At 62.9% G+C, this 22153-nt stretch overlaps 2 protein-coding genes and 1 non-coding gene across 9 annotated transcripts in view; 2 read left to right on the top strand and 1 right to left on the bottom strand.

Moving 5' to 3' along the window:
• NSD2 (nuclear receptor binding SET domain protein 2) overlaps positions 1-11667 on the top strand; it is a 74966-nt gene extending 63299 nt beyond the window's left edge. The window contains exons 16-22 of the mRNA XM_059065990.2: positions 415-518; positions 1849-2118; positions 2986-3102; positions 8398-8539; positions 8830-8936; positions 9787-9991; positions 10749-11667. Coding sequence (XP_058921973.1) covers positions 415-518; positions 1849-2118; positions 2986-3102; positions 8398-8539; positions 8830-8936; positions 9787-9991; positions 10749-11002 — 1199 coding nt within the window. The 3' untranslated portion in view covers positions 11003-11667. The remainder of the gene's footprint in view (positions 1-414; positions 519-1848; positions 2119-2985; positions 3103-8397; positions 8540-8829; positions 8937-9786; positions 9992-10748) is intronic.
• Positions 8167-8291, top strand: LOC131759035 (small Cajal body-specific RNA 23). The gene has a single exon (XR_009336369.1). It is a non-coding gene; the product is annotated as a small Cajal body-specific RNA 23 (non-coding RNA).
• Positions 11668-14696: 3029 nt separating the features above from the next.
• NELFA (negative elongation factor complex member A) overlaps positions 14697-22153 on the bottom strand; it is a 26497-nt gene continuing 19040 nt past the window's right edge. For all 7 annotated transcript variants that reach the window (XM_059066032.2, XM_067036826.1, XM_067036829.1 and 4 more), the window contains 8 exons: positions 20422-20511; positions 18827-18957; positions 18660-18729; positions 18390-18478; positions 17535-17646; positions 16489-16772; positions 15496-15595; positions 14697-15384 (listed from right to left, as the gene is read on the bottom strand). In XM_059066032.2, the coding sequence (XP_058922015.1) occupies positions 15200-15384; positions 15496-15595; positions 16489-16772; positions 17535-17646; positions 18390-18478; positions 18660-18729; positions 18827-18957; positions 20422-20511 (1061 nt within the window). In that variant the 3' untranslated portion in view covers positions 14697-15199. The remainder of the gene's footprint in view (positions 15385-15495; positions 15596-16488; positions 16773-17534; positions 17647-18389; positions 18479-18659; positions 18730-18826; positions 18958-20421; positions 20512-22153) is intronic.

The following is a 22153-nucleotide window of genomic DNA, read 5'->3' as shown; positions in this document are numbered from 1 at the left end:
CGGGGAAGTGGGGCCTGTGCCCTCGCCCCTCCGGGGAGGTGGCCGCAGGCCCTCTGCTCGCCTGGGGCCTCCGCCCAGCTGACCCGTCGGCTTTCTCAAGGATTGTTACAAAAGAGAGGTCACCGGACGCGGACGCGTGGGGGCTCAGGGTCGGCTGGCAGGTGCGGAGTCCCGACGTACCGCGCTCCCTCGCCGAGAGGCCCCGCCGAGCTGCTCCCGGGTTCTCGAGCCAGCGGGCGTCCCCGCGCTCCCGTCTGTGTGGACGCCGTGTGGCCCACCTCTGGTCTTAAGGAAGCTGCAGACAACACTTAGCAGTGAGATGGAAGCTTAGACCAAACCGTTAAAATACAGAGCGTCAAGGGCGGATGTGTTGATTTGCTAAAATCTTTCACTCACACTTTGTTGACTTTTTAGCACTGCAAGAAGCCGAAGCTCGTTTCCGTGAAATCAAACTTCAAAGGGAAGCCCGAGAAACGCAGGAGAGCGCGCGCAGGCCCCCGCCCTACAAGCACATCAAGGTGACCGTCCTGGCGGGGCTGGGGCAGGGCGTGGGGGTGAGTCGCTCTCAGGCCCACGGACTCTTCCTTCCCAGGCTGGGCTCGGCGGCCAGGAGGCTGGCCACAAGCAAGGGCCTGTGCCCAGGACAGCTGCACGAGGCGTCCTAGGCAGGGAGAAGATGTCGTCGCCACCCGGCGTGTCTGTCCTTTGCCACGCGGGGGAACGGGGTGTGGGCAGGGGTTTCTGCCCAGGGCGGCTCTCTGCTTTGCCTTCGGGTGAGGCTCAGCCTGCTGGTCAGCGGGGGCGAGAACCACAGTCCTGGCCAGGCTGCCTGGAGCAGGAGGGGCGGGGGGGACAGGCCGACCCCCCGGACCACGCACGCCGCCACCAAGTGCCGCAGTCAGGCTCAGGTGGGAGGTGGTCCCCCAGGCCAGTGCGCGGCCGGGTCCCCGACAGAGCACTCTTCTGCTTCGGGCTGTGGGGAGCGCAGGAGGGCGGGCAGGGGCCGTGTTCCCCAGTGCGTGGGCCTGGCGCCCCGCAGCCGACCGCGCTCGGCAGGCCGGTGCACCCGCACCCTGTTGCCCGGGGCCCCGCGGCCTCTTGACGCGTGCTGGCCACCTTCTGGCCGCTCAAGGGCTCAGTCCTTGCTCCCAAAATCTGGACTGCGGTCAATGTCTGTGTGAAGGAAGCATTCCCTGTACGAATGTGTGTTTAGTCTTTTCTTTGGGATGAGTTCCCAGCAAGGCAATTACTGGGTCAGAGAGCATGAAACTGGGATTCCTGAGGCCTAGTCCAGATTTTCCCCAACGCGCTGGCATCACTGCAGTTTCTCCCTCGGCGGGGGAAGAGGGCGTCTCTCACCACGGTTTCCCTAGAGCTGCTCATTTCATTTCTCTCTGCTGCTTTATCGTTTGCTCTGGTTTCTTAACAAGGAGCTGTGAGTTGACGAGGGTGGGGCCGCCGTGTGCCCGCCTCCTCGGGTGCCTCTGTGCGCTGGGTGAGGGGGTCTGCGAGGGGAATCAGGTCTCGTGGCGTTGGCTGGGCGCCCCGCGTCACTGAGCGGTCCCACGCGGCTCTCTCTCCTGTGACCACGGCCTGGCTCTCGGATGAACGAAGAACGCAGCGCTAAGATGAGCCGGCACGGGGTGTTGGGGGGACTGCCCTGCAGCCCACCTTGCGAAGCTCCCAGGGCAGGGCTGAGCCCGCCTCCGCCCGCCTCCCCGCCGTGTCCCCACTTGGCCTGAGTCCGAAAGGCCGCCGGGAGGCCTGGGTGGGTGGGGCAGGCGCGGCAGCCGGGCCGCTGGAAGAGCTCGGGGGCGAGTGGGCTGAGGCGGCGGCTCTCGCCTGCAGGTGAACAAGCCTTACGGGAAAGTGCAGATCCACACAGCGGACATCTCCGAGATCCCCAAGTGCAACTGCAAGCCCACCGACGAGAACCCCTGCGGCTCCGACTCGGAGTGTCTGAACCGCATGCTGATGTTCGAGTGCCACCCGCAGGTGTGCCCCGCGGGCGAGTCCTGCCAGAACCAGTGCTTCACCAAACGCCAGTACCCCGAGACCAAGATCATCAAGACGGACGGCAAAGGCTGGGGCCTGGTGGCCAAGAGGGACATCAGGAAGGTGTGTGTGTGTGTCCGTCCGTCCGTCCGTCCCTCCGTCCGTACCCAGGGCTCACTCGCCGCTTCCTCGGACTTGGCTTTGCTTGTGGTGCTTTTGCACTCGTGTGAGAACAGTATTTCAAAAACGGTTTTGGAGTTGTTAGAATTGAAGATTGTAAAGTGTTACATGAAAGATTCCTATCAGAGTAAAACCCTTCAATTACCTGAAACGTGCCTTCAGTCAGAATTCTGACGGCTGCCGCGGCGAAGGGAAAGGTTTGCTTAGAGGGGCAGCCGGAAGGGTCGCCAAGCAGAGTGCCGTGGACGCGGCTCCCGTGGCGGCCGTCCTGGGACGGTGCGGGACCCGGGTGTCGGGAGGTGACAGGGACCACGGGCACAGCCCGTCTCCGCTTGCAGGCTGAGTGGCGGAACTGCGTGCTTGTCGCAGCGAGCGCGAGCAGCCTCAGACCCAGGACTGTTCTCGGCTGGCCCCCAGCAGCGTCGAGAAGGCTGCTCTGGAAGAGAAAAACCCCAGCATCCCTGTTCCTGCACCTGCCTTGCCTGCTGGTTCAGCCGGGCTCTTGCAGGAGAGCTCGTGGGAGTGTTTCCACCCCTGCTCTGTCTCTGCCGGGGAGGTCGAGCGGTGAGGGCGGGTTCTGGGGGAGCCGGGGGCTGGCGGTTACGGCGCCCCCGAGACGCGGGAGTGCTGGGAAGCAAGGGTTAGCGCGTTGCTGCTCCCGGAAGAAGGCTCAGGTGCAGGCTTCACCGACAGCCTTCACGAAACGCGCGTAGACTCGCCCGACGCCGGCTCCTGGCGCGGCCTCTGGGCCCCGGTGCGGGGGCTCGGCCGGGCCGTCGGTCATCAGCAGCGCGCCCTTCTGGTTTCCAGGGAGAGTTTGTGAACGAGTACGTGGGGGAGCTCATCGACGAGGAGGAGTGCATGGCGAGGATCAGGCGCGCGCACGAGAACGACATCACCCACTTCTACATGCTCACCATAGACAAGGTAACGCGGCGCGCCTCCAGGCTCCGCGTGCGAGGCACGGGGCTTTCCGGGCTCGGGCTGCACACCGGGCGGTGCCGGCACGGCGTCCGCGTAGGCGTGTCTCAGGCGCCTGTGCTTGTCTCCTCGAGCTCAGTGTCTTCTGGCCACCGCCTGAGGGCCAGGGTAACCGGCTCTTGGCGTGGGGCTTCCTGGAGCGTCACGTGTCCCTGTGACGCGTGACGGGCACAGTGAACGGTCTTCCCCAGGGTCAGGGAAGAGCAAGATTAGGGGAGTTGCACGTCCTTCCAGGTACATAGTGGAGGCTTCTGGGTGCTCGTTAGGCGTCTGAGGCTCAGGTCTGTGAACGTTTGTCTGCTGGAGGGGTCGGCGTTCTCAGCAGGTGGGTGAGATGATCTGTCACGAGTGCGGGCGGAGGAGAGCGGGCGCGTCTGGGACGCCGGGTGCCCAGCTGACAGGCCCCTTCTGGCCGCTCCAGGGAGACACAGCCCCAGGAGGTGGCGAGTTTACGTACCCTCTGCCGTCCCCCCTCATTTGTGGGTGGTGGTGGTAAGGGGGGTTATTTGATTAGAAATGGGAACCCTAGGCCCACGCCTTCTTGTGTTTAGGCGTCTAAATGTGAACTACTTACATGTTGTGAAAAATGCCAGGTTGATCACTTAACATACACATTAGTCCCTGAAATGCTTATTCACGGAGGGCACCTGGCTGAAGCCAATGTAAAGTCCATGATGCATGAGACGTTGAAACGATTCATACCTTGTCCATTTCCCGCAAGAGGAAAAGATAAGCCATACCTCCCTAAACGTGTACAAACGCAGCAGAACAGGATCTCCGTAGGCAGACCCTCACATAGAAGGCTTAGCTTTTGGTGAGAATCTGAGGGAATAAGATTAAATCTGAAAGAAAGGATTAAATAAACATGTTACAGATGGTTAGAGCCATAAAAGGAGATTTAGAGACACAGGAACAAGACATTGAGGGATAAATCAGGCAGATTTGAACCAACAGTTAAAACTGGGAGTTAACATACACTCATCGAAAATAACCCAGTGGACGCGGGTTAAGCAGAGTTAGACGACGGCGGTGGGGCAGCGACCGCAGGGGAAGGAGCGCCGAGGACCGTGGACGGACGCGCTGCACAGGGAGACAGGGCGGTGAGGCTCGGGCAAGGAGGCCGGAGACGGGAGGGCAGGCGCTCAGTAGACGCTCCAGAGGGGAGGCGGGAGGCCTGCGGGAGAGGCAAGGTGCCAAAAGAATTTTACGGAATCTCTGTGACCTGGATCACCTCATGGGTGAAGCCGAACAAGTTTTGAGCAGGATCGGTAAAAATGAACCTGCACCTAGGCGTGCTGTCTCACAAAAGAGCCCGCAAGGTGCCATACACTCCAACGACGAAAAGCAACAGAGAGGGGCTTCCCTGGGGTCCGGTGGTTAGGACTCGGCGCTTTCACAGCCGAGGGCCCGGGCTCCACCCCTGCTCGGGGACCTGAGATCTTACACGTTGGCACGGAGCGGCCAAAAAAGACCAAGGCAACAGAGGAGAAAAAGAGCGTGTTCCGGGGAACGCCAGCTGGATGGCCAGCCTCCTCCAGGTACGACGGAGGCCAGGGGCGCCTCGACTCCTCGGGGGGACTCGGCTCTCAGCGCCCCGGGCCCTGCACCTCACGCCCTCCAGAGCGGGACCAAGCGGGCTGGCCATCCGCGCCGCGCGGCGGAGGAGATAGTAAAGGAGGTTTCTTCAGGGGGCTTCAGAAGTTACACGCGAGGCGCGAGAAGGATGGCGGACGAGAGGTGGCGCGCGGGCGGCTGTGGGTGTCCCGGGCGCTGAGTGCTGGTGAATGTGGGGCAGCGGGGCCCGGGTGGCGGTCACAGAGGGCGTCAGAAGAGAGACGAGGCCGGTGTGAGCTGCGTGTTTAGTGTGGATGGAGGGGAGACTTCACTAACTCGTGCTTGGTCAGGCATACGCAGGAAATGACTGAGTAGGAACGGAAAGTGTCACTTGCACCTTGTGAGAGAGTGGAAAGGGGCATAAAGAAAAGTCTCAATCACTAGAAAGTGAGGGAGGAGGGAGGAAAAAAGAACAAAAGATAGTAATCAGAAAACATGAGGCAGGGAGTTCCCTGGCAGTCCCGTGGCTAGGACTCAGCTCTCAGTGCCCCGGGCCCTGGTTCGATCCCTGGTCGAGGAAGGAAGATCCCACAAGGCGCTGCCAAAACCCCCTGATCTGTAACAATTAAATTAAAAAATCTATACGTCGGATTTTGGTAGAAGATGGTGGTGCTCAATTCCAAAGCGGCAACAAAAAGATACACAAAGTACATCTTCGGTGAAACTAAGGCCCTCATCACCCACAAGCGGACGGAAGACCGTGTCCGAGAGCAGGGGACTCGGAGGCGGAGCTGCCGCAGAGTTGGCACCTCTGGGCCCCCCGCGCCCCGCGGTGCCACTCCCAGCAGAACCGCGCCGCCGCGGCTCGCCTCCTTCCTGCCCACAGCCGCACAGAGGATGAGCGAGCACATGTATCTCCAGCGGCCTCAGAAGGGGGCCTCGGAAGGACCGTCTTCCACAATAAGTTAGCTTCCTGTGAGGCAGAGAGAGGGGGCCCGAGGCTCTGGAGCCTGGGGAGCTGTGGGCCATCAGGTGGCCACAGAGCAGGGAGCCCGGACGCAGGACACCCAGAATCCAGCCGACAGCTGCTCCAGGACCCCCAGCACGTTTCGAGAAGATCTGATGATAAAGAGCGGAGAGCCTCCCTGTGGGGGGGAGACACGGCCACAGAGCTGGGAACGCCGTGCCCCGCAGTCAGCGTGCATTCTAAAGGCCAAGGGTTAGAGACGACCGGTCAGCAAGCTGAGCTGGATTTCGAACTCGGAGACCTGAGGAGTGACACGAGCAGCGGCCAGAGCGTTTCTGAAGCTGAAACCGCCTGGAGCGGCGCCCGAGCGGACACGGCGGGAAGAAAGCGTAGCCAGGGGACAGGCCAAGGCGGGTCTCTCTGCGTGCATGACGGAGTCTAGGTATTGAAAGGATACCTTGTATTTCAGGGGCAATCCATCCAAGGTGGTCAACATAATAAATAGCTTATTAAAATTACTGGACATAACAAGGAACCCTTTGGCTAGCTCGGCCAAAAAATTGAGTTACTTGTAAGGGGAAGAAAGTGAGGCCGTCTCGAGGCTTCTCATGGTGGAATCCAGTGCCCGAGCACAGAGGAGCAGCGCTGATAAAGTTTTCAAGGAGAGAGTGAACTGGAGACTTTCTCTCCAGCCGACTGGTTCTTTGTAGACGTAGATGTCAGAGTACAGGTATGGACATGGGAGCTAAGGGCACCGGTCCTTTGGGGGAAGATGCTGAAGGACGGATTCCAGGCGACCCCCGCAAAGCGACTGGTGGTGGTACAGGTATCGGGAATTTGGGCCAAACTGTGACTCCCCACAGTGACAGAGAGGGGAGGCCAGAGGGGGGTAGACTCACCTCTGATTCTGATGCCCAAGAGTCAGAGCTGAATAGCCAGGTAGGAGTAGTTTTCGGCATTTTTAAGTATTAAGGTAAGAATGCTACTGAAAACTGGCTTGTAAGGATGGAGGTGGGTCAGGGGAGACCACTGCAAGAGGAGGCTATGGGCGTTGCATGCAGGCAGAGATGCCCTCGATAAAGGGCAGCCAGCAGGGAAAATAAAGTTCCCAACATAACAGGAAAATCAGTATTTTAAAACCCCCATTACTTCATAGTGAAAGGCTTAAGACCCAAATAAACGAGCACATTAGACTGATAGAACTGTGCCCGGCATATGAGTCATGTTTGCGAAAGAGAGCTGGACTAACTCATCTGTTAAAAGATTTCCAAATTGGTTCATAAAGCGAAGCCTACTTCTCTGCTGTATCTAAGAAACAGAGAGGTCCTGAAAGTTGAAAATAAAATCGTGCACAAAGGTGTGTCAGGTGAAGTCAAATTAAAAGAGAATTGTTCTCAGACAAGGCAGAACTTGGGCCCCCGGCGCATTCAGTGAGACAGAGGAAGGCCTTTTAACGTCAAAAGCGCCGCCAGGAGCAGGATACATCCTGCAGGGTGTGCCCCAAATGAGAGAGCGGCAAACCCCCAGAGCCACAATTCGGGGAGGCACAGGAGATGGCCAAGCGAGGGAGGGTCTGCTGTGGATTCACCTTGGAGCGAGAGGTCCCGGGCGGAGGATCAGCACGGGCCGAGCACCAACTAAAAAGAGAAGCAGCCGTGCCGAGAGCCTGTGACCGCGGAAACGGGAAACGGCGTCAGGTTCACCCGTAGAGGGACAGCTGGGCACCGGCATCTCGGCACTACGGAGCCAGTGCAGCTGCTCGGGGCGAGCTCGGCGGTTGCTGCGAGTGAGGCGGGAGCACGCCGCAGAGCAGGCACTCTGAGATGTGTCCACCTTGGGAGGGGCAGCTAGCGCCTGGGGCTAAGCGCGTGGCCGAGGCCCCCGCCCGGGGCCGCCCAACAGGCGTCTCGATGCCACGCCCCCGGGGCGCCTGTGTTGACAAACGTCCTGTCCCCCACTCACAGACCCCGGGTGGCGTTACCGCGTGGCCGTGGTGCTTTCTGTGGCCCAGTTTTAAGTGCCCTCCCGCCTCCGGTGCGTCTTCTGTCCCTTCTGGTCGCGCGGTCGATGAGAGACCCTTGGGGCGAGGAAGCCGAGGCCACCGCTCCCTGATGCCGGGCGATTGCATCGTCCGGGTTTTGCCGCTATGGGAGTACGTCTCCGCGTACACGTGGGCGCTTGCCTTTTGGGGGGTCGAGTCCTGGGAGCACGAGGGCGGGACCCTCGTCGCTTTGGCCCGAGTGCGTCTCAAAAGACTGCTGCGGCCGCGGGGGCTGGCCCCCTTCCCGTCAGCCAGCGTGGCCTCGTGGCCTCAGGACGTTCTCCCTGCTACCTCCGCCGCTGGCCCGTCTCGACTTGCTGGCTGGTTTGTGTCGTCAGCGGTCAGTCTTGTCCTCTGTCAGGCTGGTGGTGTCCGGCTCCCTCGTTTGCCATGTGCCGTCGGGGAGCTCGGCTCACTGCCCCCCCCCCCCCCCCCCCCCCCCCCCCCCCCGCTCACCAGCGCTCAGTCTGTCCATGTGGTGCTGACCTGCCTGCCCTCCGTGAGCCAGAGACGGGACTGGTTTGGGGGCTCCCATCTGAGTGGGCCTGGGAGACCACGGTTCTCCGTACACCACCAGTTGTCCAGCACCACAGTGACAGTTCCCTCTGAATGAGAACGCGATGGCTGAGAGTTGACCACGTACGTAGATGCTGCTTGAAACTTGAGTTGTGCCTTACAGGACCGTATAATCGATGCCGGCCCCAAAGGAAACTATTCCCGGTTCATGAATCACAGCTGCCAGCCCAACTGTGAGACCCTCAAGTGGACAGTGAACGGTGACACTCGCGTGGGCCTGTTTGCCGTGTGTGACATTCCTGCAGGTACGGTGCCTCCGGGGCTCCCCGCGGGACTCCCAGCCGCGCGGGCAGGTGGAGGGGCCCTCGTCCGATGCAGCGTATGGCCGGACCACCGGGCTCGGGGAGGGCAGGCGGCTGGCGACCTGGCAGTTGTGTTTTGTTTGGAACGTGCACACCTTGCAGCGTGGACTCGAAAGCCGTGCGGGGACAGTGCGGGTGCGCGGCCAGGCGCAGGGCTCGTAGCCCTGATGCAGGCTTCTTGGCAGGGTCGGGAGAAGGGCAGTGTCCCAGTGTGGCTTGTCTCCCTCACCCAGGGACAGAGCTGACCTTCAACTACAACCTCGACTGTCTGGGCAATGAGAAAACGGTCTGTCGGTGCGGGGCCTCCAACTGCAGCGGGTTCCTCGGGGACAGGCCCAAGGTGAGTAGTGGCGGGAGGGCGGCGTCTGCCGGGCGGGGTGGGGCGGGGGCGGCCCGGGCGCCGGGCGTGGGACTCGCTGGCTCCTCACTGTGCTCGCGGGCCGAGGCTGCCCCTGCAGAGGCCACAGGCTGCCGGGGCTTCACGGCCTGGAGCCCGGGAATCCGAAGTCAGAGCGTCCTCGCTCCCCTGGGGCGGCTCCGCCCCCAGCGCCTGGCGGCACGTGGCCTTCTGCCTGTGTGTCTCTTCCCATGTCTCTTTCCCTCTTTCAACAAGGACGCCGGTTGGTCACACAGGGTTAGGGCCCACCTGCTCCACTGCGACCTCACCCCCTCTGCTTCACATCTGCAGCAACCCTACTTCCAAGCAAAGTCACATTTGAGGTTCCAGGAAGGACATGGCTTTGTGTGTGTGGTGGGGGGGGACGTGGCTCCGCCCAGCACACTTACACCCTTCCCTGTGCTGGGTAAAACCCGGGCCCGAAGCCTCCGGACGGCCGCAGGCATCCAGGCCCAGAGGTGGGATGTCCACAGCGGGCCTGCTGCTTCACCTGGCTTTTTTCATTTGTTCTCACAAGACGCGCCGCGTGGAAAAGAGGCTGCCCTGGGCCGCATGTCCGCTCAGTGGTGCTGCGGCCGGCAGCCTGTGTTGTTTCCTACAGGCAGTAAACGGGGACAGGTCGGCCCCTGCCTTTTCCCTGTCGGCCGCAGACCCCCACTCTTCTCCTGGGAGACCATCCTCAGGGGTCCCTGGCGCTCCCGACCTTGACTTTGGCCCTGGTAGACCCCTCGGGACAGCTGGCCTCAGTGCACGCAGTTCCCTTGAGTGAGCTGCATTTATCTCTTCATTCTAGACCTCAGCATCCCTTTCCTCGGAGGAAAAGGGCAAAAAGACCAAGAAAAAAACCAGGAGGCGTCGAACGAAAGGCGAAGGGAAGAAGCCCTCTGAGGACGAGTGCTTCCGCTGTGGTGACGGCGGGCAGCTGGTGCTGTGCGACCGCAAGTCCTGCACCAAGGCCTACCACCTGCCCTGCCTGGGCCTGGGCAAGCGGCCCTTCGGTGGGTCCCCGGCCTGGGCAGCCGAGGCCGGACCGCCTGGTGCAGCCCCTGTGGGCCGGCAGGGGCTGGGGGAAGGCACCGGGAGGGGCTGCTTGGGAGCGAGGGGCCCGCACCCCCGGGTCTCGGCTGGGAAGACGGGGAGGGGCTGGGGCTGGGGCTGGGCTCTGCCCTTCAGAGAGATGACGGGCTCCAGCGTGCACAGAGCAGCCGTGTCACCTCGGGAGGGAAGCCGAGAGGCTCTCACCCGGAGACGGACGCGGAAAAGCTAGAAAAGAAGTCAAATGTGTTTGACTGTAAAACAGAAACAGAAACACTGTGTGTGGCACAGGACGATGCGGCAGGGCCGGCAGGCAGGCGGCAGAGAGGCTCACGGCGGGCGCGCTGGCTCTCCCAGACCGCACTAAGAGCCTTTGCAGGGGGACGCCAGAAAGATCCCAGAGAGATTGGGGCCCCAAAACACTCGGCCCGGCCGCACACCCGTCGCCGGGGAGCGGCCGGGGCGGCAGGGCCCCCGGTGCCGCTGGGCCATCTGGGCTCGGAGGTGGCGCCTGCTTGCCTCCCTCCACCCCCCGCCCCCCAGGCCTCTGAGCACCAGCGTTAGCTTCTCTTTACCTTTTGAGACTTGGGTGGAAAGCGGTGTCTTATTTTAGTTTGTGTTCATCTGACTAGACTGAGTTTTAAAGTTAGTTTTCGACCATGAAAATGTTACAAGTTGCCATTCCTCTCTTCTGTCTGGTGATACTTTGTTTCCTTGCAGGGAAGTGGGAATGTCCTTGGCATCACTGTGACGTGTGTGGGAAACCTTCCACTTCATTTTGCCACTTTTGCCCCAATTCGTTTTGCAAGGAACACCAGGACGGGGCAGCCTTCAGCTCCACCCAGGACGGGCGGCCGTACTGCGGCGAGCACGACTTGCGCGCAGAGCCTGCCGAGCAGCCCTGCCCGGAGCCCAAGTCCAAGGGGAGGAGGAAGAAGAGGAGGTGCTGGCGGAGGGTCCCAGAGGGCAAATAGCGCCAGGCTGGGGCGGGGTGAGATCGGGCGGCCCCGGGGGGCCGGCCCGCCCTGCGGCAGATGGCCGGAGGACGCCGCCCGCAGCCCCGGGACGCACGCACGCACACGCCTCCTCGGGAGGGGGCGCCTCCCGCCACTGAGCCATCCCCGCAGCGCCCGCTGCGCCGCACTGACCGTCCGAGCCGCGTGGTTCCAGCCGCGAGGTGCGGACGCCCCAGGACAGACAAGCCTGACTACGCAGCATTACAGCTACACTTGAATCTCAGAACGTCAAGGTGCCCTCCCGCTCTGCTTTCCTAGGTTAAAGTTACGATGGAAAAGTAATTGGCATATGAAACGTTTTTGTCCCCCCTGAGATGTATAGCGTAGTGTTTTTTCGGAGGCTCACTCTTACCTCTTTTAATCTTGACAACGTCACCCAGCCTGCTTCCCCCGCAGCCATCACTCAGGAGAGGAGACCAGGGCGGGCCTGGGCAAGGACTCCGGCCCCGAGTGCCCTGGGAACCGTGGTTTTGATGAATTCGCTCTTACGACGCAGCTGTATGACTTCTTTTTTGTACTAATGTGAAGTTTTTCCTCAGCACGCTTCTCTTCCACCCTAGTGAGGAGCCGGCCCCGGGACGGGGGCTCGAAGCAGGCGCTGCTGCCACGTCGGCCTTTAGAGCACGGGCCCGTGCGGCAGCCCCCCCGGAGGCTCTCGTCACGTGGGGGAAGAGTTTGTACATTTTTTCGGGTGGCTTTTCTTTACCGGTTTCTGGCTTTTATTCTCAATATATTTTTGCTAAACTTGTTTCACAAATTACCACCGACTGAGATGCGTGTTTACTGATGCGCGTGTGACCCGCTGCGCCGCGTGACGCGGCAACTTGGGGAGACGGTCTGTCCGGCGCTCCGCCCGACGGCATCTCGGGCGACCGTCGCGAAGCAGGACGCTGCTGGGCGCCCGCCCCGCCCCCCTGGGACGCGGAGCTCGCGCGAGACACGTGCGCCCGGGCGCTCCTCTCGCGCCGAGGAGAGAGCGAGTTCAGGAGCCTCGTCACCGCAAGTGAGTGCACGCGTGCTGCGGGCCCGGGCCCTTGGAGGAGCGCCCGTCCTGGGCCTCGGGCCGGCCCGCCGGGCGGTGGGCACCCGGCCGACACTGTGCCCTGGGAGCTTGGCGTGGACCGTTCGCCCCGCGCGGGGAGGAGCTGCCGCGGAGCGCGGCGTTCCCCGTGGAGCCCGGGACGCTGCGAGCGCCCCGCCGGGAGCCCGTGCGCCCGCCTGTCTCCGCTCGCCATGGGAGGGAAGGGGACGCTCGGCAACAGGTGCTTTTTTCTGGCCTTTTCTTCTTGAAATAACCCGAGGAGAACATCTACTCTGCAGAAAAGTTTACACAACTGTTCTTGAAAACTGCCTCCGAGGTCCCCCGTGTGTCTCTCTTACCGTTTTCGTCTTGGAGAGTCGCAGGATGTACCGGCGCTGGGACCCCAGGTCACCACTGCTCCGCGGTTCTGCGGCGCGCGCTGTGGGCGGAGGGGGCGGGCTCGGCCAGGCCGGGGGCCCCGGGCAGCGTCCGCGCCTCCCGCGAGCACGGACTAGGAGAGCCGGCCGACCGAGGCCGTCCTGCTGGCCCTTCCCCGGCGACCCCGGGGCAGGTGACGTGGGACCAAAGGAGAAACAAGCCGGGTCCTCCGCTGGTGCCCCCACGGGCGGCTCGGTTCTCTCTGGACACGCGCCTGCTCGGTGAGCCGCAGGGGCCGTGGGGTATTTCAGTTCAGAACTCTGGTCTCTCTCGAACGGTCTTTGAAGAAGATAACTGGATTGACGTAGATCTACGCTCCTCAGGCCCTGCGCCCGGCGCCCGCGCGCTCTGCGGCTGGGCACGAGGGGCGCCGGGGCCTGGTGCCAGCACAGCGGCCGCGCTCGCGGCCTCGCCCTGCGGAGCCAGGGGCCTCGGCGCGGGCCGACGTCACGTGCCCTTTCCTGCCAGTCAGGGACTTCTTGCCTAAGTCAGAACATCAGAATCGGTTTTGCAGTGCACTTTGGGGGAGCAGATTAACTTATTTTTGTATTTGACGGTAGTAAAAATTTTGTGTGATTTTTGAGTCACTTTGATATTACTTCCAAATTCTTTTATAACCTTTCTGAAGGAAATACTGGAAAACTTATTTTAGACGTGGTTGCCCTCTTTCCAAAAACTGTTAAACTAATGAGCGAATAACACTAACTCAGAGTCTCCAGAAGACCAGCGTATGGACCTGAGCACAAGGCGGCGGAGGCGCGGCAGAGCCGGAAGGGCCGCCCCCGCCGGCCGAGGCCTTTGCTCCGAGTCTGAGGGCAGCTCGCTTTGGGGGAGTCGGTCTTCGCCCAACATCGGCTTCAGTCCTTTGTCGTTACCGTGAAGCAGAAACACAGTGCAAACCACCCAAACACCTCAGGATTCCTCAGCATCAGGAGCCGACCAGGACCCCTCGCGTGTTGTCGACGCCAGCGCGGGCCTCTGGACACGGGGACGCTTCTCTCCGTGGGGGTTGCGGGCCCACGTCCAAAGCGGGTGATCAGCTGCAAGCACCACGGGGAGGACGCCTGGCGCCCCCGCCCGGGGCCCGTCCTCCGAGGATGCTCGGGACGGACCCCCTGCCTCACCCTCAGGTCTGCGCCCCGGCGCCTTCCCAGTGGTTCCCTTGACACGCGAACTGCAGCGCGTGCGGCGCCACCTCCGAGAACTGCCGTATGTCCAGAAATGAGAAAAGATAAGCCTGTTTTTATGAAAGGTAACACAGACGACTGTCAGTTGCCGAACTCTTGATCCTGTGAGACGTGTAGCGTTTGACGAATGAGTCAAGGGCTGTGTCCGCGGGCGTCGTGTCCACCGCACCCTGTTGAGATGTGAAATTAAACAGAAACCTCCACGTGCCTACTGGTGTCTCAGCGTCACACGAAACGAGGCCAGGCTCCGCCTTTGGGGGGGGGGGTGTACCAGGTGCTACCGCCAATTTTGACAGACTTAAAAAACTTGAAATTTACTTCTGGTGGAAGATACTGAAATGTAGATTTGAGAATTGCCGGTTGCGGGAAAATAGGATTTAAGGTCGGAAGTTGTGTTTGGAAGATTGTGTTATGAGTATTTTTGTATTAAAAAATTTAAAGGCTTTTTTCTTTATGTGGGATTGCATTTTGAAGTTTGGGGCTCTCTTCCATTTCCCCAGTCCCTTTTCTTTTTCTTTCTTTCTTTTTTTTTTTTTGGTCGCGCTGTGCCGCACGCGGGATCTTAGTTCCCCGACCAGGGATGGAACCCACGTCCCCTGCGGTGGAAGCGCCAGGGAAGTCCCGTTCCCAGTCACTCTTGAGTTGTCTGTCAGTCACTCTGAAGCATCTGGCACAGTCCCCCGACATCTGGGGAGAGGCCAGCGTGGCCTTGGAAGTGTAACAGGTATTGTAGATAGTGTCGTTCTGATCCGGGGAAAAGGCTTTTTTTCCTGTAAATTATAATTTGGTTCCCAAACCCCCCTTAAAGGTGACAGAGTCGGGAGAGGAAGCTGCAGACTCTTCTCAGCCCCGCAGGTGGTTGAGCCCCAGGCCCCTCTGACGTGCTCCCCACGCCCGCATCCTCCAGGAGTGACCCCTGGGCTGACCCCAACGTCACCCACCCCGGAGAGGAGCCGGGGCCCCAGAGCAGAGAGGTCGAGCTGGCTGGAAACACAGCTCCGGTGGGTTTTCTTTAGAAAAGCTAAACTTTAATTAGGTAGTTTTTACAATGAAAACAGGTACCCAAGGACTGGTCTTAAATGCTCACAACGGTACAAAAGACAAATACAAAACCTGCGGGTGGTGAGCGTGTCCTGGCATCCCCCATCCCCGGGCACGGGCGGCCGTCCGCGCCCCGTTCTCAGGCACACCAGGCGCCCCCTTTGGTCCCTCAGCCGCGCGGGCGGGGAGCGGGCTGCACGAGCAAGAAAAGCCCTCGCTCGCGGTCAGCGGGGCTGAAGAAAAAATGAGGAAACGCAGAAGCCTACCAGGCAGAGCCGGTGCCGAGATTAGGAAGTTACGCCTTTCGGGGCGAGGTTTAACGTTCAGAACCGTAACACCGAATGCAAAAAGGCGTCTTAAATCACGCAAAAGGGACCCATATTAAAATTTAGAAAATAAGTCCAAAACACCCCAGAGAAACGGAATCTAAAGCTCCAGTGGGCTGGGGCCCGGCGGCAGGTCGGGGCCCTAGGACGCGTGGGCCATGGGCTTGTACTTCTTGAAGCGCGTCCACTGGCCCGTGGCGTAGTTCATCTCGAAGACCGTGTCCACCAGCATGGTGGTGCTGCCCTGGCCGTCCGACTTGGGCAGGTCCTCGGTGTGCTCGCTCAGCTTGATCTGGATCACGTCGCCCTGCTCCTGGCACGGGTTCTCTGGGGGGGCAGGGGCCGCTGGGCGGGGGCCTGGGGGCGCGGGGCCGTCCCCCAACCCCCGCCGGACCCAGGCCCCCCCGCCCCCCATCCCAGGGCCGCCTGCGGACCTACCTCGGGAGCCGGCCATGAAGCCCAGGATGAGGGCCTTCTCGGGCCGCGTGACCTTGTTGGCCGTCTTGAACATCTCCTGCGCGGCGAACATCTGCTCCCGCTGCGGTGGAGGCGACGGCTGGGTGCAGGGCCCGCCGGCGCCCCTGACGCACATACACACACCCACCACGCACACACACACCCGCCACGCACACACACACCTGCACACACACACCCGCCCCGCACACACACACCTGCACACACACACCCGCCCCGCACACACACACACCTGCACACACACACCCACCACGCACACACACACCCGCCACGCACACACACACCCGCCCCGCACACACACACCTGCACACACACACCCGCCCCGCACACACACACCTGCACACACACACCCGCCCCGCACACACACACCCGCACACGCACACACACACACACCCGCCCCCTCACCCCCCACACTTGTACACACACCCGCCCAACACACACACACACACCTGCACACACACACCTGCACACACACACCCCCTCCCTGCACACACACACCCGCCCCCCTCACCCCCCCACACCTGCACACACACCCGCCCCGCACACACACACCTGCCCTGCACACACACACACGCACACACACACACCCGCCCCCCTCACCCCCCACACACCCACCCAGCACACACACACACCCGCCCTGCATACACACACCTGCCCTGCACACACACGCACACACACCCCCGCCCCCTCACCCCCACACACCTGCACACACACACCCGCCCTGCACACACACACACACGCGCACACACACACCCGCCCACCCCGCACACCTACACCCACACACACCCGCCCTGCACACACACCCGCCCGGCCCGCACACCCACATCCCCCCACACACGCACACACACACCCACACACCCGCCCCGCACACCTACACCCCCCCACACACACCCGCCCCGCACACCTACACCTACACCCCCCCCCCCCCCCACACACACACCCGCCCCTCACACCTACCGTGAGCGACAGGTTCTTCTTGGGCTGCTGCTGGGCAGGGGGCTGGGCCTGGGCCTGGGGGGCCACCATGGCCACCGGAGGCGTCTGGGTGGAGGGCGCGACGGCCGGGGGCGTGGTGGGTGTCAGGGGCGAGGTGGGCGCCGCGGGCGTGGGCGCCGCGGGGCTGAGGCCGCTGTTGTACAGGGGCGCCCTCTGCTTGAACTGTGCCGGCAGCGCGGGGCTGGGGGCGCTGGGCTCCTCGGGGGGCCGGCTGGCCTGCAGGTTGGCTTCCCGGGCAGGCGGGGCTGCAAGCAGAGCGAGGCCTGGGGGCAGCCGGCAGGGCCAGGGACCCCGCTGCCCCGGAGAAGTGCCCGGGCTCCACCCGGCCCGGCCCCGCCCCGCCCCGGAGCCCACACGCAGCCCGCGGGGGAAGGGCAGGGGGGGGGGCCCTCCTGCCCGCAGCTGGGGTGCGAGCGGCGCCTCTGGGTGTGGCGCACACGCCCCCGAGAGCCCCAGCCGGGAGCCAGAGGGCTCAGGCCTCTTGAGACCAGCAGGTAAGACGTCCAGGCGCTAGTGGGCTTCTGGGCGCTGGCGAGGGGACGGAGGGCTGCTTCCTGAAGCCCAGCAAGCCTGCCTGACCCCCAGGCCCTCTCTGGCCACCCCCTCCCCGAGGCCAAGCTCCCCTCCGGCAGGCGACGCTGAGCCCGGGGAGCAAATGCCTCGGAGCAGAACCCACGGATCCCCCTCTACCCTTCCTTCGGCACCTTCCTTCTCAAATTATAGGGCTACGTGAGGACCCCTGGACCCGGAGGCGCTGGAACCTCAGCAGCCCCCCTCCCGCTCACAAACTAGGCCTCACACCTGGCACCGCACAAGGGGCGCTGCCTGTCTGGCCCCGGGGAGGGAGAAGCAGCTGAAACCCCTGGGTTTCACTTCTCGAAGCTCGTGCTGGGCAGGAGGGGCTTCCGGCCCCGGCGGCACCAGCAGAGGTCCTGACGCCCAAGGAAGCACCACGCGGGCGAGTCCCTGCCCCGTGGGGGTGCTGCCCACTCTGGGTGCCCGCTCACCTGGCGGGGCCTCGGAGCTGGGGATGTAGGAGGAGGCAGGGACCACGCTGGGCGTAGCGGGCAGGTAGCTCGTGGATGGCAGCGCGGGCTCGTTGTTCAGAGACCCGAGTTTCTGGAAGACAGAGGCCATGGCTCCTCCCAAAAGCAGCCCGGGGGCTCAGTGTGAGCCTCCCCCATTCCCGGATGGGGCCGGCTCCTCTGTGGGCCTCGGCGTCTCGGCCCAGCGCGAACGCGAACCTCCAGCCCCACAGGAGGGCCCCCACCGCCGGAGCAGGCCCGGGGGCACTGCTGTCCCCAGGGATGGAGCCTGCTCCAGGCCAGGGACCCCAAGCGTCCGGCCTGCCGCCGCCCCCATCCTGGAGCTGCCTTGTTGGGAGGGCGCGGGGCGGGGCTGTCCCTGTTGGGTTAGGGACCCTCCCAAACCCGCCATCTTTGAGGTAAGAAAAGGTTAAACTTTTTTTTTTTTGAAAACCACAAAAGCATGTGAGAAAAGGAAGACACTCCTTTCAACAAAGAGGAAACACAGCTCTGCAATAAAAAGTTTCCCACCACCCAGAAATGACCGATGGAGACAAGGCGACACGCGGTGCCTGGCTGCCCGGCCCCTCCAGGCAGGCAGCACGGGCGGAGAGGGGCCTTCCAAGCGGCACGCCCTCCCGCAAGGCCGCCCCACCACCCCTGCGGGACCGGGGACGCCGAGGCGCCGTCCAAACCGGGGCCCACGGGCACACCGGCGCCCCGCCGGCGCCACCTCTCCTGCGCGCGTCCGCGTCCGTCCGTTTGCGTCCGCGCGCGGGCTCCCACACGACGCGCCTCCGCGGCTAACGACGGGGGCGGGGGCACGCGCAGCCCTACCTGCGTGGACCCCAGGCCGGCCGCGTAGTCGGGGGTGGCGTTCTCCACGACCGTCTCTTCCTTGGCCGGCTTCTCCACCGCCTCCGCGTCTGCAGGCAGAGCACGGGCCTCAGCGCCCCGGGCGGCGGCCCTCCCGGCGCCAGGCCGCGGCCGCGGCGACTCTGAGGACAGGGCCGCCCCGCAGGCTCGCCCCTCTCCAGCCGGAGGCGGTCGCGGCCTCGGCGGACGGGAGACCAGGGCCTCCGCGGGCGGACGGCCCCCAATACGCACCCAGGGTCTTCCTCCTCCTCTTGGCCTCCCGGCCGGCCCCGACCATGTCCAGCTCGGAGATGTCGAGGAGCTGCGACACAGACAGAAGCCCACCCTCAGCCCCGAGGAAGGAGCGCAAGGGGCGCGGCTGGTCCCGCGCGGGCGGGGCTGCCAGGGGACACGCCCACCTTCACGCCCCTCTCCTTCCGAAGGGGCGTCCTCGACGGCGGGATGGAAGTGCGGTTCCCCGCGGGGCTGAAGACGCTGGGGGCGGTGGGGCTTCGGAAGGGCGCCTGCTTCGGGATGCCTTTGAGCGGGGCTGCGGAGAGGACGGGCCGTCAGCGGGCCCCGCGAGGCGGCTGCTCCGCCACCGCCGCGGACTACGCCTGCCCGTCTCCGCCAGAGGCGCCCCTGCCGGCCTGCCAAGAGCTCCCGCGGATGTGCTGCGCCTCCGCGAGGGCAGGTGCCGGGGACGCCCCCGGGCCAGGGGCCTGCCCTCTCCCTGTGCCCAAGCACCGGGGCATCGGGTCGGCCTGCCCAGAAGGGCACACCGTGGCAACCAGCGACACCACAGCCAAACTGACGTCTCTGCCCAAGACGACAAACCAACGAAGCCGCCACACCTGCATCCATCGACCCTAACCGAGTCCTTTCTCGCCACACACAGGACTCTCGGCTCGCACTTCTTTCTTGCACCTCGGGGTTAACAGACGTGTTACAGGATAGAGGCCCACATGCCGCAGCCAGAATCACCCTCTTCCCCGGGGCCTGGTCCCTCATCTCTCAAAGGGAAGGCCCCTGACACACGGGGAACGGGGGGCCTGGCCCCTTCCCCAGGCATCCAGTGCCCCCCCCGTTCCTGCCACTGGGACCCGCCCCAGTGCTCAGCGTGCAGACACCAGGGCTTACTCACACCAAGACCATGTACAGCGTCCCAGGCCCGGTGCACAGGCGGCCCCTTGGCACGGCCAACGGGACAGGGCAGGGAAGCAGGAAGTACCCCTGAACCGCACCGTGGGCATGCTGGGTCGGGGCGCCCGGCCAGGTTGTGGAAAGGAAGGTGAGGGGAGCTTTGTCGGGGGGCCTGGCACGTGGGGGCCAGGCAGGGACATTACAGTGAGGGCCCCATGTCACCCTGATGCACTTCCAGGGCCACCCGGGGCGACAGCCGGCCCTGAGGTGACGGGGCTGGGCCTCCCCGCCACCCCACAGTGCCGAGTCGGCCGACACCAAGACGGCAGCTCCCACACGAGTGCTGTGGGCCGTGGGCCCCGCAGGGAGGACCCCACGAGCCCCCTCAGGCTCCAGTGGCAGCCGGGCCGCTGCTCTCACCGACGCACCTGCCCTGTCCGGTCGGCCCTGGGCCCGGGCAGCGTGGGGTGGGCAGGGAGCAAGAGGTGAGCTCCGGCCCCGAGGGCGGTACGAGGGACGACACGACGGTGGCCCGGCCAGCCCCGAGCTTGCAGAGCCCTCGCCCCACGGAGAACCTGGGGCCGGCACGGGGCCGGCAGGCGGCAGGACCTGGGGCGGAGGCGGCGGCCCGTGCCCTCCACGGCCATAAGGACGAGCAAGAACCGAGACTGAGCGTGTCCCTCCAATCCCGGTCTTTCCTCATCTCAGGCGGAGCCTTCCGGACCCTCCGTAAGCGGAAGAGCCCCCCTCATTTCACACAACAGAGCCGGCAGCACCGCAGGGCCCGCGGCCCGGTCAGGTCAAAGTTCAACGACTGTGCTCCCGAGGAAGGGCGAGCCCTCCCCTCCGACCCGCAGCGGCCCGGCCTTACTCGTGGTGTCCATCTTCCGGAGCAGCCCGCGGCCCTTGGCGTGGAAGGGCACCCCCGCGCTCCTCTTCAGCTGCTGCGCGGTCTCGGTGGCTGTAAGACAAGGGGCCCCGCGTCAGCGCCCACCCGACGGCAACGCCTCCATCCGTGGGATTTACAAAGAAGGTTGAGTTGTGAGGATTTGAGCACAAACAGTCGCTCGTCTGCTTCTCAACGTCACAATGATGCTGTCTGTGCAGGGCGGCCGTCGCCAACCTTTCTGGCACCAGGGACCGGTTTCGTGGAAGACAGTGTTGGCGCGGACCGGGGTCGGCGGGGGGTGGTTCAGGAGGTAATGCAAGCGGCGGGGAGAGGCGGGAGCGGCGGATGAAGCTTCGCGCTCTCCTCTGCCCGCCGCTCACCTCCTGCTACGCGGCCCGCTTCCTAACAGTCCACGGTACCAGTCCGTGGCCCCGGGGTTGCGGACGCCTGGTGTAGAGAACTACACTTGCAGCAAAAGGGCCCTGGCAGCCGCACCTCCCGGGGTGGGGGGGCGGGAGGGGCCCCGATGAAGCGTCCTCACTGGTGGGTGGTCATCTGGCACAACCTCACCCTTCCCTTCACAGAAGCATCAACGCGAGGCAGGAAACAAGCTCAGGGAGGGACAGAGCCCCACGCCCACCCGGCACCAGGTTCTGCCGTGGGGGGCTGGGGGCAGGTGCCACTGCTGACGGCACGGAGGGGCCTGGGAGCTGCCCAGGGGGCCGAGGGCCCGGGCCGCGCACTGCCAGCTCGTGAAGCCCCAGCGCAGTGCTGACCCCAGGACGCTGTCCACTTGGAGCCGAGAGTCACGATGGCTGCTGTGTTTTATTTGGATTCTTTGAAAACAGGGCATTTATATAGGTTATTAATACCAATACCATAACCACTTAAAATAAAAGTTCTGCTATCAGTCAAAGGAATCAATTTCTTGGCCTTTTTCGGAGCAAGTATCTTCCATGTACATTTTAGAAACCACTACTTAAAAAAAAATTAATAAAATGACCAGGGCTTCCCTGGTGGCGCAGTGGTTGAGAGTCCGCCTGCCGATGCAGGGGACGCGGGTTCGTGCCCCGGTCCGGGAGGATCCCACGTGCCGCGGAGCGGCTGGGCCCGTGAGCCATGGCCGCTGCGCCTGCGCGTCCGGAGCCTGTGCTCCGCAGCGGGAGAGGCCACAGCAGTGAGAGGCCCGCGTACCGCAAAAAAAAAAAATAATAATAATAATAATAAAATAAAATGACCAAACATCTCTGAAGTCAAATTGAGAGCATGTGCGAGAATGAGGCAGGGCTGCAGGAGTTCGGACGCGGCCTCTCCAGTCTCTGCCAGGCTGCCTGTCTCATCACCTGTGTGACTCAGCCGGTACAGACTTCACTTTTGAACAAAGATTACAAATACTTCAACCTGAAAATTCAGAAGTTTCTGAAGTAAATTTTTAGAACACACAGTTTAGCGTAGCAATCAATAAATTTCTAATAAAAAAAGAAAAAAACTACGTAGAACTCTGTCTTTAAAAGACAGTTAGGTACCATAAAACCTAAAAGAAATCTAAAAATAAAAAGTACAGACATAGGACAAAAGCGTGATTTGCTCGGCAGTCCGTTTTCCCAAATCTGCTGGACCTTCCAGGCCGGACAAGGCAGCCCCCGCTGAGGAGGGTCCCGACGAGTCCCACTGCGGCCCCGAAGCCGGGCGCGCCCACCCCCAGACCGCACGC

The sequence above is a fragment of the Kogia breviceps genome, chromosome 6 (assembly GCF_026419965.1).
Source record: "Kogia breviceps isolate mKogBre1 chromosome 6, mKogBre1 haplotype 1, whole genome shotgun sequence".
Lineage (NCBI taxonomy): Eukaryota > Metazoa > Chordata > Mammalia > Artiodactyla > Physeteridae > Kogia > Kogia breviceps.
This window is presented reverse-complemented; position numbering and strand designations above follow the sequence as displayed.